This window comes from Aquarana catesbeiana, linkage group LG07 (genome assembly GCF_042186555.1).
Source record: "Aquarana catesbeiana isolate 2022-GZ linkage group LG07, ASM4218655v1, whole genome shotgun sequence".
Classification (NCBI taxonomy): domain Eukaryota; kingdom Metazoa; phylum Chordata; class Amphibia; order Anura; family Ranidae; genus Aquarana; species Aquarana catesbeiana.
In genome coordinates, this window is record NC_133330.1 from 33,780,119 (window position 1) to 33,797,014 (window position 16,896).

The 16,896-nt window shown below is 41.5% G+C and overlaps 1 protein-coding gene across 1 annotated transcript in view; it reads left to right on the forward strand.

Annotated features, from left to right (window-relative positions):
* The window catches only part of CHST13 (carbohydrate sulfotransferase 13), a 60,812-nt gene extending 46,759 nt beyond the window's left edge, over positions 1–14,053 (forward strand). The window contains exons 2-3 of the mRNA XM_073591936.1: positions 9,567–9,646; positions 12,682–14,053. Coding sequence (XP_073448037.1) covers positions 9,567–9,646; positions 12,682–13,527 — 926 coding nt within the window. The 3' untranslated portion in view covers positions 13,528–14,053. The remainder of the gene's footprint in view (positions 1–9,566; positions 9,647–12,681) is intronic.
* The last annotated feature ends 2,843 nt before the right edge of the window (positions 14,054–16,896 follow it).

Below are 16,896 nucleotides of genomic sequence, written 5' to 3' on the forward strand. Positions count from 1 at the left end.
AGAACAGCTGTATTTATACTGAGAATAAAACACAGGTGGACTTCTGAAGGCAATTGGTTCCACTAGATTGTAGGTGGGGGGGGGGGGTTATTTGAGTGAAGGGGCTGAATACAAATGTACCCCACACTTTTCACATCTTTATTTGTAAAGCATTTTGAAAACCATTTATCATTTTTCCTTCCACTTTCACAATTATGTACCACTTTGTGTTGGTCTATCACATAAAATCCCAATAAAATACATTTGTTATTGGTTGTAACATGACAAAATGTGGAAAATTTCAAGGGGTAGGAATACTTTTTCAACTGCACTGTAAATGTTTGTGCCAACGTATGTATGTATGTATATGTGTATGTATGTATGTGATGAACGTCAGGAACCGCCTGCGTCCTAGCAACCTAAGATGCTTAAAGTGGTTCCAAAGGCTCAAGGTTTTTTACCTTCATGCATTCTATGCAGCTCCCCCCACAGGCCCTCAGGTAATACTTGGCTGAGCCCGATCATGATCCATGAGAGCAGCTGCTCTCCCATGTCTTTGCCTCTTCAGTGGCCGAGAGACAACAGGGAGCCAATGGTTCCTGCTGCTGTCAAAGTGTCCCGTTTTGTGTTTCTGGACACACAGAGCGGGACTCGGGAACAAACTTGCACAAGTGCCCCCATAGAAAGTGGCTTGCTATGGGGGCACTCGGAGAAGACGAGGAGCCAGGAGCGCTGGCAGAGGACCCAAAAAGAGGAGGATTTGAGCTGCTCTGTGCAAAACCATTACACAGAGCAGGTGAGTATAACATGTTTGTTCTTAAAAGATATTAAAAAGGAATTATTTTCTTTATCACTTTAAAGGCAGTAGCTACCTGCATCTTAGCAACCTAAAATGATAGATAGCAGGAGCCACCTGCACCCTAGCAACCTAACATGATAAATGGCAGGAGTTGCCTGCGTCCTAGCAGCCTAAGATGCTTAAAAGCAACAGACGCCACCTGCGTCCTAGCAACTTAAGATGAATGACAGGAGCCATCTGCATTCTAGCAAACACAGCATTGGGTGATGGGGGGCCTCCTCCATCTTGGAAACTAAGGTTGGAGCCAGCTGCACCATAACAGCCTTATTTGTCCTTCTCTGCACTGTACACCTACAAACATTGCATGCGCTGTACGAGCAAGATTTTTATGTAGCATTGTGCTGCCAGCAAGATCTACATACAATTATATGTTTGAGGGGTGGTAAAAACACTGCTCCTCTGTGGGGTTTCACTGTTCCCCCTCTGTAAACAAGCCCTAAAAGTGAACCCAAGCTCTTCTGCTTTAGAAAAATCAGCTCATCTGTATCAGATTGGACAATATTCCCAATAAATCAATCTACCACAGACTTCGTCTTCTGCTCAGAGCTATACCTCAGATCTGTAACGCACAAGAGCTGGTAAACGCTAGCCCCATGTATCAGTCATAATGGTGTTTTTTTCAGATAGACTTGTCTGTCTGCAGAGGTCAGGAAGAATTCAGCACTTTTTATTTTATGTGATCTGTAAAGATTCCTGGCATTGTCTGCTTAGCTCCAAATGGTGATCGATGACTTCTAGAGGAGGCGGCCTTGGCAAAGGTAATGATGTCATCCTTCGATCCGCGTGTTTTCACTCCGGTGATGTCAGTGCTTATACATCCTGCCTAGTCATTTCACATCCAGCGCTTCAACATTCTGAGGTAATCAAAAACAGATGGAAGTCTCAGTCTGAATTCCTGACTGACCACTGGAGATTAGTTTTTCCCCGGCTCCGTCTCCCCCCAAATCCTCCCCCCCCGCTTACTTATTAAATCCTGATGGAGGTCCGAGTGACGAGCTCTCACGCGAAGCTAGGCGACAACGCAGCTTTATGGCGTATGTGCCAGCATTGATGAAAAAAAAAAAATTATATATTTGTGGGTTAGTTACTGAAATTCCGAGGTAAAATTTCAAGTCTTCGGGATCAATTCAGTAAAGATTACCGCATCCGATTACCCGGTCATGTGACTTATTTGCATTAATTATGGCATGTGGTAAATGTAAAAATGTCCGATTTCCCTTTTAAAGGGGAAAAAAAAAAGATTATGCAGCATTTTAACGCAAAATAAAAAATGTGCTGGTAAATTATTGCAAAAAAACATGTAAGTCCAATTCACAAATCAAACAAAGTTAAAAAAGATGCGCTATTTATCACCAGGGTTTTACTGGCGGTATCACGTGCGGTATTGCTCAGATGCAGTGTGCCCCCCCCCCCCCCCCCCCAATCCAATCCATACGAAGCTCTTTAGGTCTGGTATGTATTTTAAGGGGAACCCCATGCCAAAATTTAAAAACTGCGTTGAGTCTCCCCCCTATGATCCATACCAGACCCTTATCCGATCACAATAATAATAAAAAATTATAAATTATTGGAATTTAAATGTGAAAATGGAAACATATTGCAATGAATACACTAACGTGTGAAAGATTATGATTCCTACTTGGGCTGCTTTATAGAATAGAAAAGACTAGAATAGGAATAAATAAAACAAATATAGCTGTCTTCCGAAGGTTCCAAAGATGGCTATATTTATTCTATTCCTTTTATTTTCTAACCTATTCTTCCCTATTCTATTATTTTCTATTTATTCTTTAACATTATGTTTACAATCTTTTCCTCCCTCTTCTCTTTTTCCTCCCTCTTCTCTTTTTCCTCCCTCTTCTCTTTTTCCTCCCTCTTCTCTTTTTCCTCCCTCTTCTCTTTTTCCTCCCTCTTCTCTTTTTCCTCCCTCTTCTCTTTTTCCTCCCTCTTCTCTTTTTCCTCCCTCTTCTCTTTTTCCTCCCTCTTCTCTTTTTCCTCCCTCTTCTCTTTTTCCTCCCTCTTCTCTTTTTCCTCCCTCTTCTCTTTTTCCTCCCTCTTCTCTTTTTCCTCCCTCTTCTCTTTTTCCTCCTTCTTTTTCCTCCCTCTTTTTTTTTGGGGGGGGGGGGTTTGCATCACATACTAGCACATTATGATAAACTTGCCTGAAAACGAAGCCTTTTAGCACTGCGCTGACACTCCCATCTTCACCCGGTGTGACTGGCCCGAGCCGCGATGACGTCAATCCTGTGCAGTCACGCGGGAGCTGCCGTTTACAGCACGGGACTCTGAAGGAACTTCATATTGTACATTCACATCAGTCCCTGTCCTCAATGAGCTTACAATCCTAGGGCCCTTATCTAACACTAGGGTCAATTTAGGGTGGAGCCAATTAAACCTACCAGCATGTCTTTTTGGAGTGTGGGATCGTTGCCATGGGGGTCTTTTGGTTCCTTGAGACATGTATTTTATGATGAATGTACGCCCTAGTGCTGCTGTGCGGAAGTGCTAACCACTTGGCCGTTGTGCTGCACCGCTGACCTATTGTGTTCTGACAGGAGTACAGTCCCCCAATACACACCAGTCGGATGTCCATCAGCAGACCTTTTTTGGTCATGTCCCTTTGACAGAAGACGGGCGTTTGGCCAGCTTTTGTCGGACCGGCTGTTGTACGCATGGGCCAAATGTCGGCTGGTTTCTATTGAATTAGAATTGATTATTCGGACCGTGTGTACAGGGCTTTAGTTCAGCCTACAAAGTGGCTTATTGCACGTTAGGCCTTGTCATGTGAGTGAAATGAACCGATGACAAACAATCAGAACACCTCTCTGTGCTCCATAGTTCGGGCTACACATTAGGCTTGTTTATCTAAGCGAAATGAACGGTAACCTATGGCAACCAATAAGAAATGATTGCTCCGCTCATACCACTCTGGTAACTATGGGTTACTTGGTCATACACTGCGTTTCTGATTGGCTGAATGCGCCTGTTTTATGTAGGAAAGAATGTGAATATAAAGTATAAATTGCATTCCTTTTTTAATGGTTGGTTTTATGAGGTAAACTCAGATTTGTGACATTAGAAGTCTTATTGGAGTCTCTCCCAAAGTCCTGTCATGAAGGCTCCTCCATGTTTTATTGGGAGATTGGGAAGTTCCTGCCGCTCTGACATCTGTCGTGTAATAAACGTTTAATAAAGAAGCCGCACAAAGCAGAATTCCATTGGTTGTATGAATGGCGGCACTGTGAATTTAAAGTGCATCTCTAGGGTATTGCTTTTCTTTAATTTCAAGGCTAACTGGTTCACATATGTGTGGGTCGGGAACGAGCGCATGATCGGAATTGAGCATAATTCTTAATGTCCCCGATGGGGGATTTTCCTCCACTTCCTGTTCTGATGTGGTCTTTGAGGGGGAATCTCCCAGTGGGGACACGTATGATAAACAAAAAGAAGCAAAGGTTTTAGTCTCTTCCCCCCACTTCTACTAATAAGGTTCCAATCACACCCGAGCGATCCGAATCGCCATGATTTGAAATCGCGTGACGCTTGTGCGATGCCATTACCGCTTAATGCCGCCCCAATCACAACATGTGATGCTGTCGCTCAAAATGAGCTCCTCCTTTTTTGAGTGATAAGCATCACGCTTTGCCGCGATTGGTGTCTCAGCTAAATCGTGCCTAGATTGGGTTGCCATTAAGTAATGGCATTGTACAAGCATCCCACAATTTGCCGCAATTTCGAATCGCAGGCAGAATCATGGCGATTCTGCTCGTGATTCAGATTGCTCAGGTGTGAACAAAGCCTACAGAGTGTGCTTTTATTGCCATTGTGGTTCTGTCCCTGTTGTCACTGAGACATAAAGTGAAGGTGAAACCCCCAAATGGGGCCCCGCTCTTTCCAAAACTAAGGCTCTGTTCACACCTGAGCGATCCGAATTGCGGGCGGAATCGCTGCGATTCTGCCCACATGGTTCAAAATCGCGGGATGCTTGTGCGATGCCATTACCTCTTAATGGCACCACAATCATGGCATGATTTTGCCGCAATTATCCTGTGATAAATTGCGCTGCTGTCACAGCAAATCGCAACGTTCGCTTGTTGCTCCAAAAAAGAGCAGAAGCTTTTCCACAATTGTGGTGCAATTAGGAAGCAATGGCATCGCACAAGCATTCTGCGATGCAGAATTGCGACGATTCCGATCGCTCAGGTGTGAACGGAGCCTTAAATGATATATAACGTTTGGACTTCACGATATCCTAACTTTTTTATAAATTTGCACAAATAAAAACTTCACATGATACAGTGATGGCATTTTTTTTCCACCTTTTATCATTACAAAGCCTTTCTTGTGCTCCAGTGAATTTGCCTAGGCTGAGATAATGTCATCAGTCTGCTGCAGGCAGGAGGAAGCATTTCCTCAGTCTCCCCTCCCCCAGTGTTCAGAACTTATGATAGAAATTGAGAAAAAAAACATAAACAGAGTGTTAACGCATGTGATAAAATCATATTAAAAAAATAAACGAATGGAATTACAAGCCATGCTGGATGAGGAATCCCTTCGAGTAAGGGATAAAAACAGAACACAATGGTATCAATATGGAAATAAAACTGGTAAAATACTAGCTAAAACAATAAGAACAGCAATCCATGACCTCCATAGTAAAAATCTTAAAAACAAATGGGGATCTAACTAACGACCCAATAGAAATATCTAAAACGTTCCATACATACTATTCCAGACTGTATAACATTAATAAACAACAAGGGAGCAGAGAAAAGGAAAAGAATAGGGAAGAGATTAGAAAATAGAGGAAACAGCTTTACCCAGATTTTCTGAGGAAACAATTGAGGATATAGAAAAAGAAATATCATCAGAAGAGATTCAGCAAGCCATTGCTGAGCTGGTCCCGGGAAAAAGCCCGGGGCCAGACGGATACACTTCTAGATTCTATAAAGTATTCCTAGCCTTAAAACTCATAGTATTGATACCAAAGCCAGAGAAAGACCATACATTATGTAATAATTACAGACCAATTTCATTGACCAACATAGATATAAGACTATATTCAAAAATTATCGCTAATAGAATAGCACCTATCTTACCTAAGCATATAAAATTGGATCAAACTGGGTTCACGAAGGGAAGAGAGACTAGGGACAATATAATAAAAACTTGCACATTGGTGTAATATGTTCAGAGAACCGCCATCCCGACATGTCTTCTGGCCGTTGATGCGGAAAAAGCATTTGACAGAGTGGGATGGCGGTTCTTGGAGGAAACACTAATCCAGATACGAATGGGTTCCGAAATGCTTAGTAGGATCCTTGCATTGTATTCCAACTCCAGAGCTAAGCTAAGAGTAAATGGAATATTATCAGAATATATAAGAATATCTAATGGAACCCGACAGGGATGTCCCCTTTTAAAAAAAATAAATAAAATATATATATGTATATATATAAAATATATATAATATAATATAGTAATGGAACCTCTTATCACGGCAATAAGAGAAAAAAAGGATATTAATGGGATAAAGGTCAAAGATATAGAATATAAGACAGCCGTATATGCAGATGATTTGTTAATATATGTAACTAATCCTATCATAACAATTCCAAACTTAATAAAAGAATTTAAAAGATTTGGGGAATTGAGTAACTTTAAAGTTAATTATGATAAATCAGAGGTACTGAATATATCATTATTTAAAAAAAAAACATACACACTTTTGCAAAAAGATTTTCCATTTTTAAATGGAATCAAGAAGCAATTAAATATCTAGGAATATTTATTCTGAAGGACCTGAATCAACTACAGGAGCTGAATTGCAATGCAACGATTCCAAAAGGTAATTAAACTATTACAAACATTTGATAAAATAACATATTCATGGATGGGAAGAATTAACAAAATAAAAATGGATATATTACCAAAGATATTATACATTTTTCAAACCGTTCCCCTAGTCCCTCCTAAGAAACTGATGATGGAACTGAGAAAAGCAATGGTGAGCTTTATTTGGGCTCATAAAACCCCTCGAATAAAAAGAGAAATTTTAATTCGAAATAAAAAAAAATGGAGGTTTTGCATTACCAGATTTTACAAAATACTTACAAGCAGCATCATTAACTAGCATTATTGATTGGCATCATAATAAGGAAACTAAGCAATGGGTAAATCTAGAAGAGGAATTAATAGGACCACAACTTGGGTTCCTGCCTTGGATTAAACCCCATTTAAGACCAAAGAAAGAATTAACAATTTTTGTAAATGCTACATTAAAAATATGGGATACTATAATAAAAAGGGGGAAACTTTCCACTATGGTCCTATGACACCTTTGTTCTTCAACCCTAAATCTCTGCCAGCTTTAGAAACCACAAAGTACTTAAAATGGAATATTTTGGAGAACGCAAGGGTGGAACAGATCCTAGTGGATGGTAAACTACCAAAATTGCAGGACTTGGGGCCTGAATATAAAAGCAAATGGTTACAATATTATCAGTTAAAGACATTCATTGAGTTAGGCCCCTTTCACACTGGGGCGGTAGGGGGCATCGGCGGTAAAACAGCGCTATTTTTAGCGCTGTTTTACCGCGGTATTCGGCCGCTAGCGGTGCGGTTTTAACCCCCCGCTGGCGGCAGAAAAAGGGTTAAGACCCCTCGTATAGCGCAGGCTATAGCCGCGGTATTACCGCGGTATAGCCGCGCTGTCCCATTGATTTCAATGGGCAGGAGCGGTTTAGGAGCGGTGAATACACCGCTCCTTCACCGCTCCAAAGATGGGGCTCGCAGGAGATTTTTTTCTTCTCCTGCCAGCGCACCGCTTCAGTGTGAAAGCCCTCGGGCTTTCACACTGAACAAACAGTGGAGGCTGTTTAGGGGCGGTTTGCGGGCGCTATTTTTAGCGCAATAACGCCTGCAAACCACCCCAGTGTGAAAGGGGCCTTAAAAATACCTTTGATAAATAGACCAAAAACTAAATTTGAAAAAAATATTAGTAGAGGAACAAGAACCAACTAAAAAATTATCAAAGATATACAACTTATTACTCCCCTCCGGTTCCCTTAGAGAATTAATAGGAATGAAGAATTGGGAAAAGGAAATAGAAAATCCTAATTCGGAGGAGGAATGGGAGAAAATCTTTGAAATAATACATAAAACATCTATAACAAATAAATATCAAGAAAGAAATTATAAGATCGCAATGAGATAGTATTGGAGCCCAGTAGCTTTAAATATAGTTAACAAAATTAATACAGAAACGTGTTGGAGATGTAAGGTAGAAAGAGGGACTATGGATCATGTATGGTACAGTTGTCAAGGAGTGAGGAGCTTCTGGGACAAAATATTTGAGATATATCAAAGTGTCAGGAGTAGAAAGGAGTCCAAATATAAGCACCTCGTTGTTCTCCCTTACATCAGGTACAAGAAGGGTAACCAAAATTGATATTCTTCACCACATGACAACTGCAGCTAGAACAATTATAGCGCGAAATTGGAAAAAAACAAATAAGCCAACTGTGTTGAAATGGATATGTGAAATGAAAGAAATTGAATATATGGAGAAAACAGATAAGAGAAGAAGGGTATGTAGGTGGGTCAGATGCCAGAAATATGGTGAAAATTGGAGGAATTTCGGTCCTAGAATAGATTGATGGGGTATTTATAATTGGAGGGGAATGGGAAGGATATGGGATGAAAGGAAGGAAGAAAGGGGAGGAAAAAGAAAGGGGAAGGTTGTGTGGTTTTTTTTTTTTTTTTTTTTTTTTTTTTTTTTTTGAATGTTTAGATGTATGTATGAGCAATAGGAATTTAGTTAGATGATTCTATAGAAACAGGAGGAAGTGGGTATCATTAAGATTATTTATTATGTAAAAGGCATTTTTAATGTATGTATTTTTGAAGATGGTATGATATGTATTACTTGTCTTTTTTTTTAAAAATGTAATAAAAAGAAGAATGATAACAGATTGTAAAATTGTTACTTTTTTAACAAAGAAAGTTTAGGTGTTCCTGGGGGAACTCTGCAGGGCTGCTGGAAAGATGGATCTCTTGTTGAATTTACAAGTCTGCATGCATACAGTACATTCCTGTCCATGTCAACAATTGTATAGATTTTCAGAAAAGTTCCTTTATTAATAATATGTCATCCTTGAGCGCCAGTCAGTGACTTTGCCTAGGCTGAGATGATTTCATGAGTCTGCAGCAGGCAGGAGGAAGCATTTCCTCAGTCTCCCCTCCTACAGTGATCAAACTGCAACATTGTAACTTTGTTGCAAGCCATGAGGCAAGAGGCCGCAGCAGGGGCTGATCTGTATCAAACATTTGTGAACACAGCCAAAAACTCCACTTAGGATTGTGTCATGTCTGAACCGACATCTCTGTCCAGGAAATAAACGGTGACCCTGAATGATGCCTGAACAAAGATGGCTCTGCTCTTTGGGAGAGAGAAGCAAATGGAGGCATTGCCAGGGGGAGCACTGTGATCTCTGTAAAGAGGTTATAAATGCATGCAAAAATATATTTAATGCCAGGTCCGCTTTAAAGGTATCCCAGAATGGCAGATAGGGGCGCCCTCTAGTGGTTGTATAGGGAAATATGTTCAATAAAAATACGACATCTATGTGTTGTGTTGAGTTGTAATAATGTCTTAAACGGATGCTTTAATCATGGTTTCATAGTCTTGCTTTTAATGTGCGGTTTTCTCTGTTTCCATATCTTTAAGCTGAGGAACAAGTCACTGCCGCCATCTGGAAAGGGAAGCCCAGGAGAAGTCCTCTGCAGGCGTTGTATGACAGCGAACAGGTGGGTGACGTTTCCTAGAGTGCCATACATGCATACATACATACATACATACATACATACATACATCACACTCGCGCGCACACACACAGCAGATAAAAAAAGTATTGAACACATTACCATTTTTCTAGGTAACTGTATTTCTAAAGGTGCTATTGACCTGAAATGTTCTCACCACATGTTGGTAACAACCCAAGCAATCCATACATACAAAGAAACCAAAAAATAAGTTCAGAGACTAAGTTATCTATAAGGGCCCTTTCACACTGGGGCGGTTTGCAGGCGCTATTGCGCTAATAGCGCCTGCAAACCGACCTGAAACAGCCGCTGCTGTCTCTCCAGGGTGAAAGCCCCGAGGGCTTTCACACTGGAGCGGTGCGCTAGCAGGACGGGAAAAAAAAGTCCTGCTAGCAGCATCTTCGGAGCCGTAAAGGAGCGGAGTGTATACCGCTCCTGCCCATTGAAATCAATGGGACAGCACAGCTATACCGCCTCTGCAGAGGCGCTTTGCGGTGGTTTTTAATCCTTTCTCGGCCGCTAGCGGGGGATAAAACCGCCCCGGCTCCATCCATCCATCCATCCATTCCCCCCCATCGCGGCTCCATCCATCCTCCCGATCCCATCCCGGCTCCATTCTTCCTCCCGATCCCATCCCGGCTCCATATACCACCCCCTAAGTGCAGGGGGGTGACACCATGTTCTACCGCACCAGGTGACGCCAACCTTAGTGACACCACTGTGTGCTAGGGGGCACTTTAGGAATTGTGCTACAAGAGGGCTTGGATATGAAATCCACCCCCCCTCCCCAGCACATGTCTTCTCCCCTCCCAAAGCCCCTCTAGCACATATCCCCCTCCTAATCAAACAGATGCTGTCTGCCACAAAGGGGGTGGCACACTACAAGAGATGTGGATAAATACTCCCACTGCCCAAACTAGTGCCCCCCTACCAGGCAAGTTAGTGGAGCAAAGTGTGGATTCCAAGACACAGGGCGGGTTCACACCATGAATCGCACAGGAACCCACTGTGCAATTCACATGTGACCCGAGTGCAGTGCAATTTCAGCCCATTCATGTCTGCAGTCTCTGACCATTTCTTGCAGTGGCAGCCCGTCCATTAGCCCGGGTTCACGCTGATGTGATGCAGGAACCAGCGAGATTACAGCGCTGGTAACCGCATCGCATCTCTCTTGCAGGCAGTTCACACTGCTGTCTGCGAACCGCTGCGGGTGTCAATACAATGTTAATGACACCCGCAGATCGGATCACAGATTGCAGTGCGAACTGTGAACTCGAACAAGAATTGGATCACATAGGTGAGAACATCCATGCGATCCGATTTCAGTGCAGGGGAAAAAATTTCCTGCACTTCTTCTTTTTTTTTTTTTTTTTTCTTGCGATTCTAATGCGAGTTCAGCCATACAACTGGCTAAAAATATGCACTGTCACGCCCCCCAGAGCTACTGCATGAAACGACGTACGACGATTTGCGCAGCTGGGCCACCTTGCCGCAATAAATGTGCGTAAGGTGGTCTGGAACAGGTTAATTTCTGGACTTATTTGTTTTGGTTTCTTTGTATGTATGGATTGCATGGGTTTTTACCACGTGGTGAAAATGTAATGTCAATGGCACCTTTAAAAATAGAGATGCACCGAAATTTCGGCCAAAAATTGTGTTCTAGGCATTCGGCCGATAAGAGAAAAAGGCACTGAAATTGCACCATGATTTTACCACAAGTTCACAGCGAATTTTGCCGTGATTTTGGGCAGATGTTACTGCGTGTGTGTGTTTTTTGTGTTTTTATATATTTTTTTTTTTTTCTTACCAAAAATGCCCCAGCTGCATTTTTAACACAATGGAAGCCCAACGGACCAGTGTGAAGACAGAATTTCAAAATGTTAAGATAGAATTTAAAGGGATTCATTTTTCTTGAACATTTCTTGCGCTAAAAGGTGCCAATAATGGCTGACAAATTCATATTCATTTAAATTGATGATATCAAAAAGTCGAATAGAATACTATTTTACATATATATCCGTTTTTGGTGCACCTCCTAATTAGAAATGGATTTACCTAGAAAAATGGTGACGTGTTCAATATGTAATGTATATATTTTCTTTTTCTTTTCTTTCATCACAAGCTGGGCCATAAAGATACCTTTTGACGACCTGTATGTATATGTTGGATGAATCTTCATTGTGTGTTACTGCTAGCTCAATTTTATCAGAGGTAGACTTGCTACTGCTACAGGCCAAAAACTTGTGCAGCAGTGGTCCCTTCCCCAACACAATACCTACCCCTCACAACTTCCCTTCCCCCAGTGCTTCTTCTTCTTTCTTCTTTCTTCTTTCTTCTTTCTTCTTCTTTCTTTCTTCTTTCTTCTTTCTTCTTTCTTCTTTCTTCTTTCTTCTTTCTTCTTTCTTCTTTCTTCTTTCTTCTTTCTTCTTTCATTTATACCTATACTTCTTCCTCTTCCATTTATACCTATACTTCTTCCTCTTCCATTTATACCTATACTTCTTCCTCTTCCATTTATACCTATACATTTTAAAACTGTGTGCAAAATCCTGCTGGGTTTTTGCCTGCTTGTATATATGCATTGTTCACTATGTCAATTCAAGCATCGAGCTTCATATGTTTTTTTTTTTTTTTTTTTTAAACTGTGTTTTAATGCGTGGAAGAATACATGTCTGCTTGCCCTGTTTGGGGTGCCATTTAACAATGAATGGCACTGCAAGTGAACACATGTTTTTCGCGTGTTTTAGAAACGTGCTTTTCATTCACTGAACACTCAGGTGTAAATAGACTCTAAGGGCAAACGCGTATCAAGTGCGGTATCTAACAAGAAGCACCTGAACAAACATGGCAGGATGACCAGGTATTATTTTAGATTTAAAAAGATTAGAAACATCATTATCACCAGCCTGAAACTAGTATATCATGGAGTGGTAATCGTTGCATATTTATTTTTACAGTCTATTAAAAAAAAAAAAAAAATGATATGTTCAATTTTTTTTTTTTCTCCTTGTCCATTCCAGTTTGAACCCTCATCGATCCAAGCTACACACCAAAACCGTCGGGAGCTGCTGGGCAGCGCCTGCAAGACGTACACCAGGAAACGCCGCGTCCTGACCGCGGAGGACCTCAAACACCTGGTCGTGGACGACTCCCATGGGTTGATCTATTGCTATGTACCTAAGGTGGCCTGCACCAACTGGAAGAGGGTCATGATGGTCCTTAACGGCCAAGGCAAATATAATGACCCTGCCGTCATTCCAGCCAATGAGGCTCACATTCCTTCAAACCTCCGCACTCTCTCAGAGTTCAGCACCCCGGAGATCAATTACCGCCTGCGGAACTACCTCAAGTTCATCTTCGTAAGGGAGCCTTTCGAGAGGCTGGTTTCGGCCTACAGGAACAAGTTTACTCGGACCTACAACACGGCCTTCCACAAGCGGTACGGCACCAAGATCGTAGAGCGCCATCGCAGGGATCCTTCACTTGAGGCACTTGAGCGGGGGGATGATGTCACTTTTGAAGAGTTCCTTTATTACCTGGTGGACCCCCAGACTCAGAGAGAGGAGCCATTTAATGAGCACTGGGAACGGGTCCATTCTTTGTGCCACCCGTGCATTGTCCAGTATGACGTGATAGGAAAATACGAAACTTTGGAGGAGGATGCCAGATATCTTCTTCAGCTCATTGGTGTAGGTGACTCCATAAAGTTTCCGTCTTCCTCCAAAACCACACGGACCACCGATGGCATGACGGCACAGTTCTTCAAAGGCATCAACCGCTTCTACCAACGGCGTCTCTTCAATTTGTACAAGATGGACTTTCTACTCTTCAACTACAGCATTCCGCATTACTTGCAGATACATTGAACGTGCAATGAGAGGGTGTCCAGGGGCCTGGAGCCTTTTAAAACACCTTTTAACTTGAGGGGAAAAAATTACAGATGGAATTACATGTTTTTGTTTTTTATATTTATTGCCGAAATCCTGCGCTGTGAACTTTGGACTTTTCAAGAATGGCCATGCTATGGCACTTTTGTCAAAAACTTCCTAATCATCATTTTTTTTTTTTTTTTTTATATATGAGGACCTGTCTGCTTTTAGCGTTAGTTTAACCTTTGACAGACGTCGTAACGTTGAATATTTTTGGTACACATGAGCAAAATGAGGCTGCGGGCATCGGCCATTTTGCTGCAGTAGCATATTGCCTCAAGCAGCTTGAGCCATCACAATTACAAATAATAATAAATAAATTTAAAAAATGAAAAAATAATTGTTGGCGAGGAGCTACCAAATGTACGTTGGTTGAAGTGACAATTAAAGTAAATGCTGTCATGATGGTAGCAGGAACAATATTAATAATAAAAAATGGACTACCAAGGTTTCTGAATGCTTACATATAGTTCCACACATGTGTAATTCTTTCATTTAAAATTCTTGAGTACTATTAAGGGTCAATTGAACTTGAAAATGAACAAGTCAATAAGTTTAAACTGCCTAATGTCCTGTGTGAGAAGGTACCACTCCCCTTTGTACCTCTCTGATCTTGGTTTCACATTATTATTATTGTAGAGCTCCAGTTTCCTGACCATCACGCAATCTGTATGTTGGCATTCCTCATCCTGATTCCCCACACAGCCTGCCTTTTCAGAGCTAGCTCTCAATCCTGTCTGTCACTGACAGCTCATGTCCTGACTACCTGTCAGATTGGTTTCTGATCATGTGATTATTATGTCATCTATAACATGGTGATCATATACATGTTGGAGGAATCCCTGACAAAAAAAAGTCTTAAATCGGTCAATACCACTGTAGCCCCTGTAGGTGGCAGTGTTTATCTGTTTAATACCACAATTGTCATAGACAATTACAGTATTGAAAAAAAAAAATTTTTTTTTTTTTTTTTTTTTTTTTTTTTTTTTGCGCATTGGTCAGCCTATAATTTAAATAAAAACAGAGCAGGGTTTTGTTGAAACAGTGTATCAAAGCTTTTATATGTCCTTTTCAACTTAGGATGTAAATTAGTCCACGTTAACTGATGCTGCTAAATTTGGTCTGAGGATCTATGTTTCAATGATCCCTGGCCACAAAGGGGTTAGGGCCTTTCCCGAGAGCTAAAACTTGCCTACCTCTTAACACAGTGGTCTCCAAACTGCGGTCCGAGGGCCAGTAGCAGCCCTATGCTAGCCTTTATCTGGCCCTTGGGGCACTATTCCTTCCACTGACACCTACAATTGGGCATAATTCCTGCCACTGACACTAATGATGGGGCACTGTTCCTTCCAATGACCAACAATGAGCCACTATTCCTCCCACTGATACCAATTATGGGGAACTATTCCTCCTACTAATACCAATGATGAGGCATTATTCCTCCCACTAATATCAATGATGGTATTCTATTCCTCCCACTGATGCCAATGATGGGACACTATTCCTCCCACTGACGCCAATGATGAGGCATTATTCCTCCCACTAATCTCAATGATGGTATTCTATTCCTCCCACTGACGCCAATGATGGGACACTATTCCTCCCACTGACGCCAATGATGGGACACTATTCCTCCCACTGACGTCAATGATGGGGCACTATTCCTCCCTGAGGCCATGTTCTCACTGATGCAGGGCCCGGTACATTTTCTACCCGCACTGGCCACAATTCGGGCCTTCTAAAATCTGAGGGATTGTAAACTAGCCCTTTCTTTGAAAAGTTTGGAGACCCCTGTCTTAAGCCATTGTCCTATAAATCTCCGGGTGGACAGAAACAGTGTTTGGGTGTATGGGGCTCCGTTCCAGGAAGGCCTATCTTAGCCCTAGTTGTGGAAGTCAAGACCTTGGGGTGCACAAAAGAGGCATTTCTGGCTAATAAAGGTAACCCTACACTGATAGCCTTTGTTTAAAGCAAATCCATGCGGTAAGCTGTCTTTTAGTCAAACTGTGACCTTAGCTGGCATAGTCACACTCCATGCCTCCTCATTAACCATTGTCCTGACCCATCAAATGTAGCAGCAAACGATGAGGTGCAATGGTGGTCACAGTTTAAATATACAAACTGCATAATAAAGCACCGTTTTTTTTTTTTTGTTTTTTTTTTTTGTTTTTTTTTTTTGTTTTTTTTTTTTGTTTTTTTTTTTTGTTTTTTTTTTTTGTTTTTTTTTTTTTTTGTATCCCTTTTTAAGGCACTCTGGTAATAAACTTGACCTGCTTGCAGGAACGTGGGGATGGGGAATGCTGGGGCTACACTACAGTCCAGAGGGGAGGATAGCATATTAGAAGAATGATCTGTTCTTAAATCTTTATAGAAAGCACATTACCTTGTATTCTTTTCACTAAATGCAAGGCTTGCTGTGATTGGAGGAGGGACAGCTGAAGATCATCTCCCTTCCTCCAATCACAGAAAGCCTTGCTTTATGTAAAAAGAATACAAGGCTTTTTCTAACTGGAGGAGGTATGTTATGAGCAACCTGCTATGGTCAGGATACTGCAGCCGGAGCTAAAAGTCCCTACCCGACATTTTGTGATGTGGGGGCTGATTGAAAGGAACAGTTTTATCCAATGGAACCAGCAGCCAAACATAGGATAGACACCCATAGAAGTAATTTATTTACACAGCAAATGGCTAAAATATTTTTTTCCATGGAATTCAGCCTTAAAGTGGTTGTAAACCCTTTATATGTACCCAATGCAGTGAATGGCCTCAGGTGATACATCTATAAATCCTCCTACATAAAGTCGTACATGTCCCCCACATCCATTCAAAGTGCAGAATTTACACAGAATATCTCTGCTCTGAGAAGCAGGGGGCGGGGTGCTGACGTTACATCAGTGAGGAGAGCTCTGAATGCTGATTGGAGGAAAGGGACACACCCCCAGCACACAGGAACAGAGTTGAGGCTGTCAATCACAGGCTGTGTGCTGGAGCTCACTCCCCTGTCACTTTTTTTTTTTTTTTTCTCTTGGTGTCAGGAAAAAGAAGTTATTCATGCTGATAGAGGAAGGAGGCATCAGACAGAAATGACACTTGGTGCTCACAATTGAGACAAGTACACACTATAGAGGGATATGCTTTGTTTGTATTTCATGTCTGAGGCTTACAACCATTTTAAAGTAGTTGTAAAGTCATTGGTCAGCAAACAGTCCCCTTGCAGTTAATTGATTTCTATCCTGCTTGTAATGATTAAAATAATAAATATTGCTCAGTAAATACTTTTTTTTTTTTTTTTTTTTAATTCGAATG